The sequence below is a fragment of the Ranitomeya variabilis genome, chromosome 2 (assembly GCF_051348905.1).
Source record: "Ranitomeya variabilis isolate aRanVar5 chromosome 2, aRanVar5.hap1, whole genome shotgun sequence".
Lineage (NCBI taxonomy): Eukaryota > Metazoa > Chordata > Amphibia > Anura > Dendrobatidae > Ranitomeya > Ranitomeya variabilis.
Genome location: NC_135233.1, coordinates 989322548 through 989344836, shown reverse-complemented (window position 1 = coordinate 989344836; position 22289 = coordinate 989322548). Strand labels below are relative to the sequence as shown.

Here is a 22289-nt window from a genome sequence, read left to right as displayed (position 1 = left end):
TCTCAGGGAGATCTATATCCGGTCCATAAATCTTAACAGCTCATTTCCATATTTAATAAAAAAAAAAAAAAAAAAAAGTGGATTTCTCTGGAATAAGACGTCGGATCACAGATATCAAGGTATAATTTTATTCAGCTTCCTATAACCTAAATGCCCATATAGACGGCTTAGGAGGGTTGTTCCTACTGACAGATTCCCTTTAATTGTGTGCAGTTTGTATTGTGAAACCTTTTATAAAGATGAGCTTTAACAATATAAAGACTGAAAAAGTAGTTTGCGTGACACTTTAATATAAAAAGAACAGATGAAGTGCGTTCTTACAAAAAAAGATACTCTGTAAAGAGACTGTGGAAGTCTCCGATAAATCCAAGGCTCTTCGGGGAATACATTAGAGAGTCCAGATTACCAAATGGAGTCGGCGTGATCCCTGGGGTTTTGGCCCGTGGTTTTTAATACATTCATCTATCATAAGGTTAATTCTTTCTTGAACCACCAGAAGAACTTGGCCGCCCCGATGCAGTAACATCAATCTATGTGACGTATTATTAGTACTTGGAAGTTTAATCACCGAGCCACATAGCGGTACATAAAAGGAACCGTTTACATCAAGTCTTAAAAGGCTTGTCTTCTTTCTGTTGGATGTTCTGCCTTGTTGTACTCCTAGCTATCTGTGCATTGGACCGGACTGAGTCTGTGTTTGGGACTACAGGTGATCGGACGTCCTTTCAGTTACACAGAACATGCTCTACATCCTTTTCAAAACTCCAATGAAAATGAATAGAAAGAGCTCTGTAGTAGAGGTCACCTCGCCAATCCTGGTGGCCCATCAACTGCTGGAGATAAATAGGAGCACTTGGCTTTTGAAACAAGCCAGCTAGCCTCTTCCATACATCACTGGTCATGTGCCTGCAGAGGGCGCTCTTCTGATTAGAATCCAAAGGGGAAATAGAGCTGTCAGGATGCAAGAGGAGAACTGTGACCGCAGGATATTGGGGCTCAGTAGAAAAATAACCTACCAGTAAGTTCCATAACTGATACATTTATCACACTATAAAGCATCATTTCATTCTGGTGGACTACCCTTTTACTGTCTGATTCAGGAACACCCCTTTAAGAGACAAAAATAAAATCTATTCAGTTTTTATTCCTTTTGTGATGGTCAATAAAGGTTATATCTTCACAATTGTACATATATATTGTTCCAGTGGAAGGTAAAATAAATCTCTCAGCAGATCCCCCAGCCCCATTGATTTTTGCGGCATCTTTTACACCTTTATGATTATTTTATAGTTAGAAAGTCCCAATCTGGTGTAATCCTGTGTTTTCAGAATCCTGGATCTGTCATTCAACCTTCTGAAGCGCATTGAGGGTTTCGACTCCTTGTCTCAGCTGAAGCGTCTGTACCTGGTAAACAACAAGATTAGCCGCATTGAGAACCTCGGCTCTATGACGCAGCTCCGTCTGCTGGAACTGGGCTCGAATCGTATTCGGGTAAGTACATGGCGTAGGAATAGTATGCTATTACCCTAGGTGTCCTGAATAATGAGCTACACATTACTCTTCAGCATCTATTTTGACCTCCCATTGTACTTCCATAGATTTTCACTTGAAGTTGTGCCCCCCTTTTGCCGCTGTAACAGCTTCCACTCTTCTGAGAAGGCTTTCAATGAGATTTTGGAGGTGTTGGGAATTTTTGCCCATTCATCCAGAGGTACATTTGTAGAGTCAGATACTGATGTTGGAAGAGAGGTCCGGGCTTTACGGTCTGTTCTAGTCATCCCAAAGGCGTAGGATGGAGTTGAGGACCGGGCTCTGGGCGAAAAATCAAATACTTCCATCCATGCCTTTATGGACCTCGCTTTGTGCACTGGGGCACAGTCATGGGGAACAGAAAAGGGCCTTGCCCTAACTTTTTTCGCAAAGCTGGAGGCTACAGTTGTCCAAAATATCATGTGCTGGAACATTAAGATTTCCATTCACTTGAACTAAGGAGCTTAGTCTGACCCATGAGAAACAACCAGTCCCTCATCTGCCATATGTAACAGGTGCACAGTGTGGTCAGGCAGATAACATTCTGGCACTCACCAAATCTAGACGTCCATCAAGCGTCATTTGTCACTTTGAAGCAGTTGAAAAATGTTCTTCAGAGTCCAGTGGTAGCGTGCTTTACACCACTACACCTGACACTTGTGCTTGGTGATGTAAGTCATGCATGCAGTTGCTCTGCCATGGAATCACACGTTATAAAGCTCCTGGTGCCGTTTGTCCTGATGTCTATAACTGCAGAGTCCACATATTCTTGTATTGAGTCAGTAGAGCATTGGTGGCTTTTATGTACAACATGAAGAATGTTGTGATCTGTGCGTTGCTGCGGTTCCTTCCGCTTTTCCACAATGCCATTCATAGTTGATTGTGGAATATTTAGGAGAGATGAAATTTCACGAGCTGACTTGGTACATCGGTGGCATCCTGAAGTTTTTGTGCAGATCTGTGTTTTCATGGTTGTAGTCAGTAGCTGCCAGTCCTCTGGTTCATTGACTGTGAATGGACATTAGGTGTAGTCCTATATGATATACACAATAGGAATTAATTTTTTCTCATTTAAAAGCCTTGATTAAAATGGCCGTTCACAAGTGTTATCAAATGTTTTCATTGCAGGAGATAGAGAATCTGGATATGTTAAGAGACTTGGACAGTTTGTTTCTTGGGAAGAACAAGATCAACAAGTTGCAGAACATGGAGACGCTGAGTAATCTGACAGTGCTGAGCGTGCAGGTAACCTCTACCGTGGTTACAGGAGTTAGGAGATGGACATCCTTGTCAGTTTCTTAGGATTTCACCGTACAATTACAGTAGTGCAATCTTTTGCTTTGCTAATGTCTAGTAATGCCAAGACATTTTTGGCAAATTTTTGAGGGCCAGGTTAATTTACTTTATAAAACTTGTGTGTTTAGTAAATGCGTTAACGCTATGAACCCTTCTCTCCAGAGTAATCGCCTCCTGAAAATTGAAGGTCTCCAAAGTCTGGTGAACCTGCGTGAGTTGTACCTGAGCGACAACGGCATCCAGGTCTTGGAGGGTCTGGAGAACAACGTAAGCTTCTCAAAGGAGATGGGTTTTAAGGAATCCTAAATAATGTCAGATTACAGAGACATATTTTCTTGGCTTTAAACCCTTTGAATCCTTATTCTGCAGATTTAAATGGCAGCTCGTGTTCTGAAATAGATTTTCCACTGCAGGGGAAATATGTAGAAGGCTTTACCCAGGTTTACTTTCCTGTAATGTCTGTCACAACACCAAGCCCTTCCTTGCTCCTATAAGTTTTGGATCAAGTAGATTAAGGGGGGCAGCTGAAGCATTTCTCATGTTGTAGGTTTTGAGCCTGCTGAGAGTTGTTGTGTTCCCTCATACTGTTCCTGTTTGATCTAAAATAGCACAGAATGGGAAGTACATACATTGTGGTGATGGTGGATACCAAAGTGCCCTCTGCTGGGGTCCCAGCACTCGGCTGTTATTTCTGGTGTGGTGATAGCTGACAATAAGTTTCGCTCTCGCTTCATTGGGGTACACAGGAAACCATGGGTTTTGTAATGCTACTGCTCCACCTATCATTGATATGCACAACATGCACTGACTGAGTCTGTGCTGGCGTTGTAGATGCAGTAGAAGACATCAGCCATTTCATTTTTTTTGTTTATGGTCCATGGCGCTGCTTGAGAGATCCAGTGAGTGGGCTTATAGGAAAATGATCGAAAAGCCAGATAACATGTGGACGTCCTCCAACGCAAGAGCCAGTATTGGTAATCACTGTCCACTTGGCCAAGAGATGAGGGTCTAAAGCAAGGGTGGGGAATCATTTTTTTTTTTTTTTCTGCCAAGGGCCATTTGGATATTTATACCATCCTTCGGGGGCCGTACAAACTCCACCACAAAGTACATCCTGGCTCTGGCACTGGTGTCAGTACGTAATCTTTCATTGCATGCCCTTCAGTGGTCAGTAGTGAACACTGTGTGTGTGTGCTAACAGAGCAAGAAGAAATTAATAAGCTGGTGGCAATCAAAATACAGGTCCCTGAGAATCTGCCCGGGGGCCTGATAAAAGGTCATCGAGGGCCGTAAATGGCCCTGGGGCTTGAGGTTCCCCACCCCTGGTCTAAAGCAAAGCAGCTGTAATAACTCAGAACTAATTGGGCATGTAACTGTAAAACATGTTTTCTAAACTTGACAATCACTTTGTCGAATACATATTTGCTTTTCTTTATTCTAAAATGCTGCTGCTATTCTTGATGATGAGCATTTCTGAATATTCACTGACAAATTTTGTCATTTTAGATTCTCACACATTTTACATTTTAATTTTTGCTTTGCGATGATCCTGTTTACAATATCCAGGAATCTTTTCTGCTGTAGAGTAATGATGGGTAATCGAGAGACTAAGTCTGACTTTCCATGATGGTAGATTAACTATTGTATATGTTGTAGTATACGTAGGCTCTCTGCACGTTGCATTTGGTCTAGATCTCAAAGGTTTAATGTAGCCAAACGTGTGTAAAAAAATAAATTATATAATGAGCTAAAGTTGTTTTATTTTTTTCAAGTGAATGCAATTTAACGTGTGTCTAAAGCATACCGATGCATTTTCTCTGTGTCTTTCAGACTAAACTCACAACTTTGGATGTTGCTTCTAATAGAATAAAGAGAATTCAGAATATCCGACATCTAACAGAACTTCAGGAATTTTGGGTAAAGTCATTATTATTTATTCACTCCCTATCTGCTTCACCTCTACTTTATGCACATGCTTAATCTTTAATTAGTTCAACAGAGATTTGACCATTTTACCCTTTTCATGACCAGGCACATTTTTTTGATCTTTATTGTACGTGTGCTTTTAAGTGCTCCAAAGGTGTTTTGTTTTTTTTTCCTTCGAATATTTACACAATGTTTGCCTTTTTGTGGTGTATTGGTCCTAATTTTTATATTCAGATTTTTTTTTTTTTGTTCCCCTGACTCTTATCAGGTTGAGGAGGTGAGAAATTAAAGAAAAACATTTTTTTCATTTCACATTTTTGATTACTTTTTTTTATTTCAAAGATCAGCAAAATAAGTTGTAATTTATTTATAAAATGTGTGTTCCCTTTCAATTATTTTGACTTATTGGACGTATATGGGGCCTGAGGGTTCCTTCTTTCTTAATTTCAGTTTTGTGTTCTTGCTTTGCCTTTGATGTACAGCTAAATCCAAAAATATTGGGACACCAACACAATTTTTAGCGGTTTACCAAAACATATTCAAGCTAGTTATATAATCATTATGGGCTTAGGTGCAGACTCTTAATTTTAGGCTACTCACATCCTAATTGGAGTAAGGGTTTAGGAATTACAGCTCTTTAAATATGTAGCGGCCTCCTCTTAAACGGACCAAAATGAATTGGACAATTATCTCAAAAGTTCTTTATTGGGCTGTTTAGGCTATTCGCTCATTAATCTATCAATTAAGCAGGAATCTTTCCATGGTGATGAAAAACCCCTTCACAACATCCAGCAAGTTCAGAATACTCTCTAGGAAGTAGGTGATTCAGTATCTAAGTCTACCATAAAGAGAAGACTTCATGAGATCAAATACAAGAGGGTTCATCACAAGGTGTAAACCATTAATCAGCCTTAAAAATAGAAAGGCCAGATTAGAATTTGCAAAAAAACATGTAAAGAACCCAGCCCAGTTCTGGAAAAAGCAATCTTTGGCCAAATGAAATGAAGATCAAGCTGTACCAGAATGATGGGAAGAAGGAAGTATGGAGAAAGCTTGGAACGGCCTAGTAAATTTAGGCCTATTATTTTTTTTCGTTTATTTGTGAAAATATCTGAATTTTGGTGAAAATTTCACAATTTTAAGCTTTTACATTTTTTTGCGCCTAACCCCTTCACGACCTTGAAACTTTGCATTTTGTGTTTTTTTTTTTTTTTTGTTTTGTTTTTTTTTTTTAATTCTTTATTTTCACATTTTCAAACACATAAACAGAAACCAAGGACACATGAATCTGAGTTATCAAAAGATACAGCGATAAAGAAAAAAATCCACATTCAATTTATGCACCGGAGTGTTCCACAATTCTGGATAAATGTGCAAAAAGAACCGGTCTAAGTTAATAGGGTACAGAGTTCGATCCATGTATCTCAAGAAAACCCAGTAGGGTATCAGAAACAGATAAACAAAAAAGGGGAGGGAGGTAGGTAAAGTAGCTAAAAATAAACTCCCTGTCCAATGTCTCGAAGTTCAATAATAACGAGCAATAAAGTAATCAAAAAACATACAGAGAGCAAACTAGATAATCTTGACTGATAGCGAGACAGTAATAAGAAAAGTGTCAAGTATAACTAAATCAGTTAGTTTAATGAACTATATCCGGGTCCATCACAGTGCCGTTTTTTTTTTTTTGTTTTTTTTTGAATAGCCAACCGAAATAGCTGGTGAAAAACTATGGGGTGGCTAGAGCTGCTAATTGCCAAGGTAACCATGTACGGAAGAATTTGTCGTGAGTACGTGAATCCCAACTAGATAATTCCTCCATCCTGCAGATGTCCTGGACTTTTGTGACCCATTCATTGATGTGAGGGGGGGTTGTTTGTCTCCAATGTAAGGAGATCAGGTGTTTGGCTGCGGCTATTAGAAGGGGAAGAAGGTCATGTTTCTTAGGATTATATGACTTCGTGGGGAGTGACAGTAGGACCTCTTGGGGGGTTAGGTTCTGTTTTATTAATCCGATCTGACGGAGTCGGTGAAAAATCGCTTACCAGAATTTAGTGATAAATTCCAGAAGACCAGAAAATATGTGCTAAAGAAGCTTTTTGTGTTTTTGCCCCCCTTTTTCCCAAACCCATACCTTTTTTCTGTCAATATGGCCGTGTGAGGGCTTGATTTTTTGGGGGGGATGAGTTGTACTTTTGAATGACACCATTGATTTTACCATATAGAAAATAGGGGGAAAAAAAGTCCAAATCCACAATTTTTATTTTTTTTTTTAAATATAATTTCCCAGAACGTCCTTCCTGACAGCACCACCAGGAGGTTGTCCTTCATATCCTTGATAGGGACAGGAAACACAGAAGAGGTTAAATAGCCCCTCCCCACCTCCCACCCTTCAGTGTTTTTCCTGTCCCTATCAGGCAGGAAGAGGAGCACAGACGTACGAAGATCCGGATTACCTGGGCTCCAGCGCCTCCAGCGGGGTTGGGGCAGCGGGTGAGGTATGCCTGCGATAGCGCTGATACCGCGAAAGGTCCCTCAGCGTTCGGTAGAGCAGGGCTCCCGTGTGCAGCCACATTCCCTCTGTGGACCCTGGGCTGCCGCTGCTGCGCGGTGCTCTCTCGGCGGGCGTCCGCGATGCTCATTCCGGCGATACAGCGCCACTGCAGGTGGCTGAGAAGTTGCCGCTCGCCGGGTCAGCGTCTCCCTCCAGTACGGCGCCATGACACCGGAAGTCGCGCGGTGACGACTTCCGGGGGCGGAGTTGAATGGGCCGACAGGCGCTCCTGGAGGGGACGCAGAGTATGAGCAGAGATCCAAGACCAGGGTGCGTTCCACGGGGCGCATGTGCTGTCAGAAGCGACAGCAGGATCCAGACGAGCAGCAGCTGTGATCGGAAAGAGGACGATTCAGATGTCTTGAAGGCAGGTAAGACTGACTATTTAAGACAGACAGCTGACAGCACACACTGACCCAGTAACATGGAGAGTGCTAGCCGTCCTGACGTCCAGTCCGAATCTCGCTTGGACCATGTGAGTGAGCTACGATAGCATCTTCCAAGGCAGTCTATATACATTAGCTATAGGACCTTTGTTTCCGTATCTCTTAGGATAAGGAAATGTCTAAGCGCTCCACAACAGCGGTCAAAAGAAGATCTAATAAGTGCCCATTATGTGGCACGAAACTTCAAGACACATACGAAAAAAAGCTGTGCGAGTCATGCATCCCCAGGCTGCTCAAACAGGAGCAATCATCCTTATTGGATAATATACGCACCATGATCAGAGAGGAGGTGCAATCCACTATATCCACTACTGAACCGGCCCAGGTCCCCTCCCCTAAGAGACCCAGATGGAACATGGTATCGAGCTACTCTGATCTAGATTCAGTAGAAGGTGAATCTTCCTCTGAACTCTCCGGTGATCGGAAGAGACATCTATTTTCTTCTGAAGACACGGACACTCTATTGCAGGCAGTCCGAAACACCATGAAAGTGGAAGAAACCACAGAGCCAATGACACTCCAGGATGAAATGTTCGGAGGACTTAGAGCTCAAAGAGATAGGGTCTTCCATATGAATAATCACATATCGGCAATGATATTAGAGGAATGGGAAGATGTGGGGAAGAAACTTATAGTCCCAAAAGACTTTAAATTCCGACTTCCCTTTAATCCGGAGGATACTAAAACGTGGGAAACAGTTCCAAAAATTGACATACCAGTGGCCAGAGTGTCGAAGAAAACAGCCATCCCATTCGAGGATTCCTCAGGCCTTAAGGATCCCATGGACAGGAGAGCGGAGGATCTCCTTAAAAAATCATGGGAAGCCTCAGCAGCAATTATAAAGGCCAATGTAGCTGCGACCTCAGTAGCAAGGTCAATGTGTATATGGGTTGAAGAGTTAGAAACCCAAATAAAAAATAAAACTCATCGAGAAGAAATATTAAAATCCTTACCACTGCTTGATTTTATGGCAGATGCCTCGGTGGAGTCAGTCCGCTTTGCAGCCAGGGGCAATGCATTGTCTAATGCTGCAAGGCGTGCGGTATGGTTAAGATCATGGTCTGGAGACACTCAATCCAAAAATAAACTATGTTCAATCCCATTTTCTGGTCTCCACATATTTGGCCCGGTATTGGATGATTTACTTGACAAAGCATCCGATAAGAAGGGCGGCTTCCCAGAACAGAAACAAATAAAATGCCAGTGTTTCACAAGCCCTGATAAAATCCCAGGCAGGATTATAGTGGCAGGGGTAAAACTGGAAGATGGAGCTAGGGGTAGAGGCTCCTTTCATGAACAAGGGACCGGGTCAGGTAAACAATGACGTCAAGCGCATCGGAGGAAGACTTCAACGGTTCAGGGAAGGATGGCAGGGTATTGCCCAAAACCGTTGGATACTTCAAACAGTCTCTCAGGGATGCAAAATAAAATTTACTCAAAACCCCCCCAGAAGATATTGTCTGACCCGCAGCCAATCTCCAGAGGTCCATGGAAGACTTTTAGAAGACATACAAGAACTCAAACAGATAAAAGCCATAGTTCCGGTACCCCTGTCGGAACAATTCCAGGGCCACTACTCCAGTCTCTTTCCAATAAAAAAGCCAGGAGGCGAATACCAGACCATAATAAACTTAAAACCACTGAACCAGTGGGTCCTTTACAAGCGCTTCAAAATGGAGACCATCAGATCTGTCATTCCATTAATAAAGAAAGATTCGGTAATGTGCACAATAGATCTCAAAAGCGCATATTATCATTTATCATGTGCCCATTCATCCCATACACCAAAAATACCTCAGGTTCGCTATAAAAGACCGAGGGAAAATTCTTCATTTCCAGTTCCAGTGTCTGCCATTCGGACTATCATCAGCTCTGAGAATCTTTACAAAACTCATGGCAGTGGCGATGGCCTTCCTACGGACAAAAAATGTCATTATAGTGCCATATTTGGACGACTTGTTGTTGGTGGCAGACTCAAGTCAGCAGATGGAGCAATGTCTAAAAGACACTGTCGCTTCTGGAAACTCTAGGATGGGGTAATCTAAAAAAGTCAAGTCTATTAGCAGAAAGGAAGAAAGCCTGTCTCATGAGAGGCTCAGATATTGGGGAAAAAAGCAGTACACCACTATCGGGAAAGCCATGAGACTACTGGGTCTGATGACCTCATGTATTCCGTGCGTCCAGTGGAGCCAGTTCCACTCAAGGCCATTACAGCGAGACATACTCGCCAGATGGGACGGAAAACAGACGTCATTAAACGACAAGATATCCTTAACCATAGAAGGAAGACGCTCCCTGTCCTGGTGGGTCAACGCCCCAAATCTGCAGCAAGGCAAACCTCTGCGGGTGTCTCTATGCATAAATATAACGACGGACTAAAGTCTCAGCGGCTGGGGAGCCCACATAAACGGTCGTTATCTTCAGGGAACATGGCCCTCATGGATACGCAACAGCTCCTCAAACTTCAGAGAACTCAGCAGTTTGGGAAGCGCTGAGCAGGTCTCAGCAACAGCTCAACGACCTTCACATCAGAATATTCTCCGATAACTCAACTACGGTCTCTTTCATCCTACATCAGGGAGGTCCAAGACACTGTCACCTGCAGGACCTAACAAACATCATATTCTCTTGGGCAGAGCTCAACATAAAATCCCTAACGGCGGTACATCTGACAGGCGAAAGAAATCAGATAGCAGATTTTCTCAGCAGAAAGAAGATCCAACCCATGGTGGGCCTTAAATCAAGAAGTCTTTCTACATCTTACCGACACCTGGGGCTTCCCAGAGATAGACTTATTCGCTTCAAGGATAAATCTCGGCTCTGCGCTCCTTCTTGGATTACCCGTTGGCAGAACACCCTTGGGTGGTAAGGTTTATCAGAGCCACTCAACGGATTAGACCTACAATACGTAGCTCCGTCCCTCCTTGGGACCTAAATTTAGTACTAAATAACTTACAGGAAAATCCTTACGAACCCCTAGACCAGGCAGATCTCAGAGCGGTAACACTTAAAACAGTGTTTCTGGTGGCAATAACCTCAGCCAGACGCATAGGGGAGATTCAGGCCATTTCCATAAAGGACCCATAACTAAAGATACAAGAAGACTGTATCATTCTCAAGCTAAATCCGACCTTCCTTCCAAAAGTAGTAACTGACTTTCATAGGAGCCAGGAAATAATATTGTCCACCTTCTGTCAGGACTATAAAAACGAAAAAGAACGTACACTCCATTCGTTGGATGTTAAGAGAACAGTCCTACAATACCTGAAACTCACAGAAGGGTGGAGACTAGATTCAAATGTCTTCTTACTGATGGCAGGGAAAAATAAAGGAAGGAAGGCATCAAAAGCCACCTTAGCTAGGTGAATAAAACTAGCCATTTCCACAGCATATACCTCGGCAGGAAAAATTCCGCCAGAAGGCCTTAAGGCTCATTCGCTGAGAGCAGTCTCGGCATCTTGGGCAGAGAGTGCAGGGGCTTCTATGGATCAGATTTGCAGGGCCGCAACTTGGTCCAAAATAGATACCTTCTGTAAACATTACAAACTGGAGGTTCTGTCAAACCAGCAGACTGCCTTTGGGAGGAAAGTCCTCCAAGCAGTAATCCCGCCCTAATAGGAGTTATTTGGTACTTCTCCTGGTGGTGCTGTCAGGAGGGACATCCTGGGAAAGTAGGAATTAGTCCTACCGGTAATGTAATTTCCAGGAGTCCATCCTGACAGCACCCCTTATATTCCCTCCTGTATATTTCCTATCTGATGTGATATAAACATTTGTAATGGAAATGTAATAAAATAGCGTTGAATCCATCCTGGTGTGGTACTTGGAAAAGACACTGAAGGGTGGAAGTGGGGAGGGGCCACCTCTTCTGTGTTTCCTGTCCCTATCAAGCATATGAAGGACAACCTACTGGTGGTGCTGTCAGGATGGACTCCTGGAAATTACATTACCGGTAGGACTAATTCCTACTTTTAGGGCAGATACAATGTTTTGATCATCTGTTATTGCATTTTATAGTAATGTTGTGGCGACCAATAAAAATGTAATTCTGGCTTTTCTTTTTCTCGTTGAATGGGGCAAAAGGGCGATTTGAACTCTTTTTTTAAGGTGTTTTTTTTTTTCAAATTCAAGCTTTATTAAGAATTTTGTAACTAACAAACAAAATTAAATAAATTCAAGGCCATTAGAAAAGTTGACCTGACAGTCTTCATTACACAATTCAAACATATAAACATCCTTGTAACTCCGTCCATAAGGCCGGGTTCACACTTGCGAATGCAATGCGAGAAACTCACGCATGAATACCCGGCACTGCCGCCGGCACTCAGGACCGGAGCGTTCAGCTTCATAGAAATACAAGCAGCTGAACGCTCCGGTCCCGTGTGCCGGCAGCAGTGCCAGGTATTGACTCGTTTGAGTTTCTCGCATTGCACTCACAAGTGTGACTCCGACTTAAAGCTATATTACAAGTAAATTTGTATCCAACATAAAGGAATTACAACTAAGACTGAAAGAGGAAGCCATGTACAATTATCGCCCTTACATGGGATGAATAGAAGGCCTAGAGAAAGTAGGAATGAGGGAAACAAACCAGGTTAGAGGGATTCGGAAGTGGCTATGAGGCCTGATGCAAAATTGTGAAGAAAACAATGTGCAAACGGTTTTAAATTGAAGGTGTATTAACTCGGATGGTCCTATACAAAGGCGAAGTTAGAAAGATATCAGAATGGATCCACTTGGTCGCAATTTTACTCTTTTCCTCCTGTGAATGGGCAACCAACATCTCCATGTGCTGAGTTACAGAGATTTCTGTAAACCATTCCTCTAGGGAAGGTGCATCTGGGGACTTCCGGTGACTGGGGATTACGGTTTTGGCTGCTTGTAAAAGGTGTCACATGAGTGTTTTTCCAGACATGGGGAACATGAATAGAAGGATTGCTTCAGGTTTGTTGGGAATTGTTATTCCAGTGATGACTTTGATTACTTAAAGGACTCCCTCCCAAAACGCTGCAAGGCTCGGACAAGACCGCCGGGTGTGAACCAATGTACCTACGCTTTCTCCACATCGCCAACATAAGTTAGAAGTACCAGGGAACCATTTGTGCTAAACCGAAGGAACTAAATACCACCAAGAGATTATTTTATAATTTGTCTTTTAGATTTGTGGGAGAGGTGGAAACATGCATTCCACTGATCGTTTGAGAATTTTAGTTGTAGTTCTGTTTCCCAGGCTCTGCAGAAATGTGGAAGAGATTCCAGCTCTGAAATTTAAAGTAATTTATACAGTATTGAAACTGCATGGTCTAAGGGACGTGTATGCTCGGTTCTGATTGCTAGGGAGCAATAGAAGTGTTGATGTGGAAGATATTCTAAATTCTGGCACTTTGTGGGAGTTTTACCTTGCAGAATGCTTGCGAGTGGGAGAAGGTATCCATGGGAGCAATGTTAGGAAGACAAAGGTGTTGTGTTTTTTTTTTTTTAAGAACTACTTAGTAATTCATTAGAGGAGGCATCTGGTGGAAACCCAGTATTGTTGGTTATAGGAAAAAGAGGACCATGCGAGTCAACCAGTGGCTCCTTGAGTTTGAAAGAATGTAGAATTTAAAGAGTGACACACTGAATGATAACTCGGCGTCCCCAAGTCGGGAAATATGGGGCCATATCCAGGGTAGAGCAGGAATGCAAAGGCAGCAGATGTCCTAAGCAATATAAACCCAATGCTTAACGGCAGATTGATGTACCAAGTCAAAGACCCGGGAGAGCACAGCCGCCTGGTAATATCTATGGCAGTTGTGTAGACCCGCTCCACCTGCAAGTCCGAGAAGCAGCGGGATCCGCTGATATTGCCATAGTCAATCGATAAAATGAGGCCCCCCAAGTAGAAGAGACTGGTGTGGCATCATATTCAGGACCTGCTGAGGCATGAAGTGACATATTGTGACATCCAGAGGACCTTGGTAAAATAGGATTCTCCTCCATTGTCTGCGTAGGATTATTATGAGGAATGCTGTCCTCTTTAAGATTGAGTGGAGATGAAAACAGATGGTCAGGCTTGGGCCTGGAAAAATCTAGTGCATCTGTTTCCTGAAATGTGTCCTGACTGCTGAAAGAGGGCCTCAAGTGAGTCTTATTTTAGAGAAGAATTAGGTTGAGGATAACACATTTTGTGGCCTCTTTTATTGCGGAGGTTGTGGCAGACTTCCGAACGGAGAGAGTCCGAGTCTTCCCTGGTGTAGCCTCCAGAGTCCCAGACCTCAGGGTGCTCGGGGAAACGCAAGCAATGCGGAGGGATGGCGGCCATCTTGTGAAGGAGCAGTGGCCTGTTCTGGGAGCAATGCAGAATGGACAGGGCCTCAGGGAACAGGTAAGTTACCTCTACTCCTGTTGGAAGCTCTGGGGGTTCTCCTGGAGTGCTGGAAACTGTGGTTTCCTGTCAGAGCTGATGTCGAGTTCCTCAGGTCTCTGCTGTGGGTCCCGATGTAATCTCTATGGGCGGTGGAAGCTCTCAATATCTCCGCCGGGAGCTGCTGTGCAGCATGAAGAGCAGATTGTCTGGTTTTTACGTGATCTGATAGAGTGAAGTTGCACCCAGCTTAACTCCGCTATCATGGCAATCCACACCCCCCTTTCTCTCCTTCGCCTCATTGGGGGACACAGACAGTGGATATATGCTGCTGTCGCTAGGAGGCTGACACTAAGTGATACAAAGAAAGTTAGCTCCTCCCCTGCAGTATACACCCTCCTGCTGGCTCTCAGCTAACCAGTTCTTGCTTAGTGTCCGTAGTAGTGATGGGCAGTCCGGCTCCTTTTGGTGATCCGGCTCTCATGGCTCCACTCACCAAAAAGAGCCGGCTCTTTCGGCTCACAAAAGGGCTCTTTTTGGATCCTAAATGGATCCCTATTGGCTATCTGTTTAGGCGTCCGAAACTCCGCCCACCTACCGCAGAAACTCTGCCCACTTAGAGCCAATTAAATTGAAGAGTGGGCGGAGTTTAGCTCAGGTGGGCGGAGTTACACATGCCGAAGCCCGGGATTTTACGCCCAGTGAGAGCCATTCAGGAATTTTAGTGGCTCTCACTGGTGTGCCGGCTCCCATCGTTCACAGCAGGGAGCCGGCTCTTTGTGTCGGCTCGTTCGCGAACGACACATCACTAGTCCGTAGGAGGCACACGGACAGGTCTGCTATTCAGACCCAAAACTCTTTATTATTTGATTTTACTTTTTACAACGAAGGGGCGACGTATCCTTTCAAGGCTCCGATCTCCCCGAACCATCAACAGGCAAGCACGGAGAGTGTCTCCTCTCCGTATCCTCTCCTGCGACATGCCACGCCTGAGCTGATTCTTAGGGGTCCCTTCAAGGGCACCGATCTCCCCGCACCCTGAATGGACAGCACATGGAGTGTTGCCTCCACGTATCCTCTTCCCCAGCCAGGCCTATTGCCGGACAACCGGCCCTGTCCACCCGGGGATTTGAACTCCGTGGATGCACAGCGGCCCCTCTCTATGGCGTCCGAGCAGCCCTCACTGCACGACCACTGTTAAAACGGATGGCACAAGGAGGTGGACGGTTCCTCTCCACCTCCCTAACAAAGGAATGGTGGATTGAGGTTTATCCCTGCACCGTCCACGCTGCATTATCTGACCTGCAGCGGAACAGTAGAGTGCGCGCGCTTTCCTCGGCACTGAAACCCAGTCATCCGCGGCGGCTCCATGCCAGGACGCGCACCGATGGTGAGTGGATCCAGTCGGCGGTGGGCTTCTGCAGTGGGATATTCTCATGCTGACAGGCAGCCCAGCCATGGCTTCCCTGTGGCCCACCTCCCTGAGGTAACGCTCCGGCCGGCTGCAAAAATTTAGCCCTCGTCTTCGGCCGATGTGTAGACCGCATCCCGTAAGCCGTGCCTGCACTAAGGCGGCTCCACCCACTTTTCTGGCGCTTCTCGCCTGGCACGGGAGCGCTCGCTTTTCTCAGCCACTCCAACGCCCCACACTTCTACCCACCGGCTGCAGAAATTTAGGCCCCGGCTTGGGCCTATTCATGGAAGTCACGAGGCTCTGCCCCCCGAATTGGCACCTCTCACTCTCTGAAAGACTTTACCACCTCTGCAACTCCCGGTGGCCATCTTGGTCCACCCGGCTGGCTCACACAGGGGCGACGGTTTTGCATTATCGGGCACAACGACTCTGCAGCATCAGATACCCGGGTAAGGAAGTAATGCTCTTTCCTCCTGCATTTTTCACCTGTACTTAAAGGCACATGACCAGTATTCCCTGGATTTAAAGGCACATGACCAGTATTCCCTGGTCTTAAAGGCACTTGACCAGTATTCCCTGGTCTTAAAGGCACATGACCAGTATTCCCTTGTCTTAAAGGCACATGACCAGTATTCCCTGGTCTTAAAGGCACATGACCAGTATTCCCTTGTTTAAAAGGCTCATGACCAATATTTCCTGGTCTTAAAGGCACATGACCAGTATTCCCTTGTTTAAAAGGCTCATGACCAATATTTCCTGGTCTTAAGTCACATGACCAGTATTCCCTTGTCTTAAAGGCACATGACCAGTCCGAAGCCGGTCATCCTAAATGAGCTCAGGAGCCCTCCGCTGTTGATCCCAGCTTATCCCAGAGACCGCAATCCATGGCTTCTCGGACCAAGAGATTGAATCCCTCCATGAACCCTCTGTGGCTCGGAGTGCTCGCAGGACCGATATAGATGGTCCCTCTCCTTCATGGGAGCCATTGGCTAGCAGGGGCCGTAAGGCGTCTAGAAACGTACAGGTGTCTGGAAAACGGAAGCTTCTTTTCCTGATCTCCCTCACCAATGATTTGCTGAGAACAAGACTCTGAATATGGATTGGATATTGCCTTGGATCTGGACTCGCCAGAGCTTTAGAAAAGGATGGATTCACGTATTTATATCATCAACCAATCTCTGTAGATTGATGAGGACTCCGGTTCTGCTCTAGATCACGCAGTATCCCTCATAAGGAGACTAAACTCCCTCGTAGAGCATTTGCCATTGATCCGCACAGGGAGTGTCTGGATAAGCGATTCATTGGACAGAAGCCTCTTTAAGAGCGGCATCCTTTTTCAGCCAATATGCAAACAGTGGGGTGTCCCCTCCACGTATACCCCCCTATGATGTGGGATGCCATACCTGGTCTGATTTTTAGGGACGACCGGTCCTTTAAAGGGCACCGATCTCCCCACACCATCAACAGACGAGCACATGGAGTGTCGCCTCCATGTATCCTCTTCTGCAGCCAGGCCTAACTCCGGACAACTAGCCCTGTCCACCCGGGGATCTGAACTATGTGGATGTACAGAAGCACCCTTTTTGGCGTCCAAACATCCCCTCTGCATCACCACTATTTAGCAGATGATGCAAGAAGGCGGACAATCCCTCTCCACTTCCCTGGCCTTTGCAGCCTCGGGTTCAGCGCTCTACCCTTCCTTAGCTGCTGCATCGGTTGATAGAGCAGTGGTCTCTTGGTCGGAGACCTTAACTACTTTGACTCACCACAGTATCCTTTTCCCGTAGACAGTACAGCTGGCCAATCAAATCTCTTGAACGGGAGACTGTGATTCACGCCTCTTGGTTGCGGGGCTATTTGCACGGCGCTGTCAGCAGCAAATGCCATTACACTCAGAAGGGCATTATAGCTCAGAGAATGGAAGCGTACTCTGCATTCAAAAAGCCTTTGACATCACTCCCTTACCAGAGTGGTCGGTTATTTGGTGAGAAGTTGGGAGCGTTTCCCACGCAGGAACAAAGGATCGCAGGTTTCCTATAGACCCATGCAGCAGTGGAAGCGTTGTCCAGGACAGTCTAGATCTAAGGGATCTTGGTTCCAAAAAGGGGACCAAAAAGTAAGACCGATCCTGGACCTCAAACTTCTATCAAGCTTGGCAAGGTCCTCCTCCTTCAGATGGAGTTCCTCCGCTCAGCCATTACTTCAACGGAAAAAGGTGGAGTTTCTGGCATCCATCGACATTCGGGATGCTTACCTTCACATTCCTATTTTTCCCCTCTTCAAAAATTCCTTCCCTTTTCTATTCGCGAACAGCATTTTTAAGTCACGACCTTGCCCTTCGGCCTTGCTACCGCACCCAGAGTGTACGCAAGGGTCATGGTGGCTGTCATGTTCCTCTTGCACCCTAGAGGCGTGGTCGTCCTGCCCTATCTGGTCGACTTTCTAGCCGCTCTTCCAGGACTGCGCTGAGTCGTCTATATCACTTGCGATACCTTCTCTCTCCTGGGCTGGCAGCTAAACTTAGACAAGTTTTCCTCATTTCCAGCTCAGCAGATATCCTTTTTGAGGATGATCCTGGACACTTCCAGAAAGTTTGTAATTCTCCCTTGAGACAAGGCCGTTGCCCTTCAACAGGGAGCTCGTGCACTTGATCACTCATCACCTCATTCCGTTCGATTTGCTAGGAGGGTTCTGAGGAAAAATGTTAACGGCAATGGAAGCAGTTTCCTTCGCTACGCTCGTTTTCTGCAGGTCAAACAGGCTTTTCAGAGGGTAGTCTCTGAGCTCTTCCCCCATCCAGTGGAGATCCTTTCTCCCGGTTCAATGGTTATTAGTGACTAGTGATGAGCGAGTGTACTTGTTGCTCGGGTGGTCTCCGAGTATTTATGACTGCTCAGAGATTTAGTTTTCCTCGCAGCAGCTGGATGATTTGCGACTGTTAGACAGTTTGATTACATGTGGGAATTCCCTAGCAACCAGGCAACTCCCACATGTACTCAGGCTGGGTAGTAGCTGTAAATCATTCAGCTAAGGTGATGAAAACTAAATCTCTGAACACTAACAAATACTTGGAGATCACCCGAGCGTGTTCAGGAAAATCCGAGCAACGAGTACACTCGCTCATCACTATTAGTGACTACCGATGCCAGTCTTCTTCTCCCGATCATTGTTCTGGGGATCTAAACGGTACGGCTAGTCCTACAGCAGGTCCACTGCCTTCTGATGGGTCTCCCCATCCGAATTCAATAGGATAATGCCACGGCTGTGCCATACATCAATCATCTAGCAGGTACCCACGGTCAGGCGCCATGGCCGAGGTACCTCACATTCTCTGATGGGCTGAGATCTAGCATTCGGTGATCTCAGCAGTACACATCCCAGGAGTAGAACTCTGGGAGGCAGACTTATTCAGCCGTCAGGGTCAAATGTGCCTTCACTGAAGCACTCCAGATGTAGATCGGATGGCTTCCAGACTGAACGCCAATGTACTCGAGTTCACTGTTCGGCCTCGAGATCCAAAAGCCATCGCAGTGCATGCTCTGGTTCTTCCGTGGTACCTGTTTCCATAACCCCTCTTCCATTACTTCCAAGAGCCTTTCGGAAGCAGGAAGGGCCCCAGTGATCCTGGGAGATCCGCACTGACCATGTCAGGTTCTTCGTTTGCGGAGCTAGTACTTTTCCATCTTATTTCAACAAAACTGCAAGTAGGGACTTTAACATGTGGTTCTTTCCTATCGCATACCGTTAGATCTTTGGGTCCTTAATGGTCTTGGGAGCCTTACAGTAGACTCCGTTTGATCCAGACAGACTTTACCATCAGGGAAGGTCGCCCTTTTTTTCTCTGCGATCTCGTCATCTTGACGAGTCTTCGGAGCTAGCTGCTCTGTTCTTTCAGACTTTTTTCCTTATTACCATCAAGGCAAGGTTGTCCTCAGGCCATCCCTGTCCCTTTTTACCAAGGTGGTATCGTATTCCCACTATGAGGACATCTCTTTCGGCACCAGTCCACAAAACGGAATGAGTTCCCTATATTCTGGAGAAGTGAGTGCTCTGAGTAGGTACTTATCGAGGACGGCGTCCTTCCGAAGGTTGGACACTTTAATTGGGCTTCTTGACTGTAAGAGGAAGGCTTTCTCACGGTTACAGGAAGGGTTTAGCCGTTTCATCGGCCATGTTAGCCTGGTGGATTCGTTTCACCGTCCAGGAGTCCTTCCGTGTTAGATGTCAGCCTACTTCCAACCATGTATATCGTGGTATCTTGGGTTCTAGGCACCAGGCGTCGGCAAAGCACACCTGCAAGCTTTCGGGTTCGTACAGTCCTCATGCAGTCTTGAAGCACTATAATTCCTAGACTTGCGCAGATGTGAGTCTGGGCAGGCGGACTCTGCAGGCCGCGGTGGTGCACTTTAGGCGAAGGAGAAATAGGAATTCTTGTGTACTCACTGTAAAATCTTTTTCTCCGAGCCATTCATTTGGGGACATGGCTCCCACCCTGTTATTAGCTTATGCTTGTTTTATGATTTGACATGTTGTACTCTCTCATATGTTTTTGATCTCCTGCTTTTGCACTGAACTGGTTCTCTGAGAGCCAGCAGGAGGGTGTATACTGCAGAGGAGGAGCTAACTTTCTTTGTATCATTAAGTGTCAGCCTCCTAGTGGCAGCAGCATACACCCACGGTCTGTGTCCCCCAATGAATGGCTCGGAGAACAGGATTTTACGGTGAGTACATGAAAAACCCTATTTTTTATTTTGTTATTTTTAGTACAATCCTTGCATAGTGACAGCTAAACACTGCACCAATATTTTTAAAACACATTTGAAAAAATGAATTTTAGCCCCTACTGGATGCACTGAAGAAAAAAAAGTTCTGAAATTGTAGATTTGCCATTAAAAAAAAGATTGCTAGAAATAATTTTACTACTCTGCAAATTTACCAATCAAGTGTTTGAAAGGCCTGTGGGGAAGAGCCCATTGCACTGTACTGACATGTTTCACTTTGGGTGAGAAGTTAATGAATGCCACAGTTAACACTAAGATGACATGTTTGCAAATGTTTTGTGAAGCACCCATCATTAATGGGGAAACAGCTAGGTTCTCCTGCAGGTCAAAACTTATCTGTTTGTCAAGCTGATCCTGTGCAAACTTTGTACATTTTGCAAATATTTATTGTAATATTTAGTGAGGATTGTAACTGGTCCTGCTTGGAGATCTTCATATATGTATTTTGTTTATCACAGATGAATGACAACTTGGTGGAGAACTGGGCTGACTTGGAAGAGCTGAGTGGGGCCAAAAGTTTGCAGACAGTATATCTGGAAAGGAATCCTCTACAGAAAGATAACCAATACAGGCGCAAGATCATGCTGGCTCTGCCATCTGTCCGTCAGATTGATGCAACGTTTGTCAGATTCTGAATTGAGCCATGGCATTATCCCTTTCTCCCTTCTACTCTAGCAGCACAGTACAACGCCAACCTCTTAACATAGAAATTGTTTGCGTGTTATCCCATTACATTTATGTTCCCCACATTGCATGATTTTCTCATATCAAACTGATTACCTGCTCATTCCATAGACTCTTCTGATTGTCACAGGACAGTCTTACCCTAGACTCTGCTCTAGAGAATGAATACAAATAACCCCACTCGCTGGTGGTGTCCAATACAGTATTTATTTCTGGTTACTCTGGTCCTCTAGTTAATAAAGATTTTTTTTTTTTTTCAACATTAGCATATGGCCATTACATGTAATTTCATGTGGCTTCTAGCCGAGTTGTCATTCCACACCACCTTACATGTTACAGCACTAATGGATCCGGTAATATTCCTCTTAGTTGCATCTTCTTGTATTGTTTTCGTTTATAGTTTTTGTTTACAAGAGTTGATTTTATATCTGCAGCTTTGGGCACTTTTTTTGTTTGTTTGTTTTCAGAGTGTACCCTTGTAAGCTTGTGTGATGCACCTCCAAAAAAAAAAAACACCCCTAAAGGTTTACAATTAAACGGTCAGGTTTTTACTATGTAATCTGAAAGCAGATAATATAGAGGCTGAGAGCCTGATTCCAACAAGGTATCACAAGGCTGTGTGTTACTGTTTCAATAAAATCAATGTTTTTATCTGCAGAAGATTACTACAGAATTAGGTGATCTTGTGCCACCTGTTCAACTGCTCTGTATTACCCGTGCCCATCCATTGATTAGCAGCTTTATGCCTATGCACAGTGTACACAGAGCTCAGCATTTGAGAACTGCTAGATTTGCAGCAGAGAAAAAGTGATTATATTAAAAACAACAAGCAGACCAGCAAGTAACACATTGCTGGAATCAGGGTCTCCACCTCTATATCATGCTGCTGTCAAATTACAATGCATGAGCTTGCTGCCAGATTTTTTTTATAAGACTAAGCTTTCAGAGGGGTGCATCAGACATCTTTACCATCTGCTTGCCTGTGTCAAAAATAGCAGTGGTTTAAGGTCCCATTTATCTTCATTTTTATTAAAGGAACGTCAAAGTTACTAACTCCATAGAATATATTAAAGGAGTATTCCAATAAAGAATATTTATTGTATAAGCAAAGGTTATAAGATTTCCAATCTGTCAAATAACTAGGGAAGGTTCCGCAAGCACAATTTTAGGTTCTTGGACTGGATAATTATTTCCTTTTTTGAATATACTTGCTTGAAAGTGCAAGGATTAATATATGATACATTATGACTTTGAAAGGATATGATAACTAGATTGAGGGGTGTAACGGGGTCTACCGTGTTGGAGTACCTCTTTCAGT

The 22289-nt window shown here is 44.6% G+C and overlaps 1 protein-coding gene across 1 annotated transcript in view; it reads left to right on the top strand.

Moving 5' to 3' along the window:
• Window positions 1-22081, top strand: part of PPP1R7 (protein phosphatase 1 regulatory subunit 7) — a 67339-nt gene extending 45258 nt beyond the window's left edge. Inside the window, exons 6-10 of the mRNA XM_077291013.1 lie at window positions 1329-1491; window positions 2659-2775; window positions 2989-3093; window positions 4657-4743; window positions 20746-22081. Coding sequence (XP_077147128.1) covers window positions 1329-1491; window positions 2659-2775; window positions 2989-3093; window positions 4657-4743; window positions 20746-20922 — 649 coding nt within the window. The 3' untranslated portion in view covers window positions 20923-22081. The remainder of the gene's footprint in view (window positions 1-1328; window positions 1492-2658; window positions 2776-2988; window positions 3094-4656; window positions 4744-20745) is intronic.
• Window positions 22082-22289: the final 208 nt, after the last annotated feature.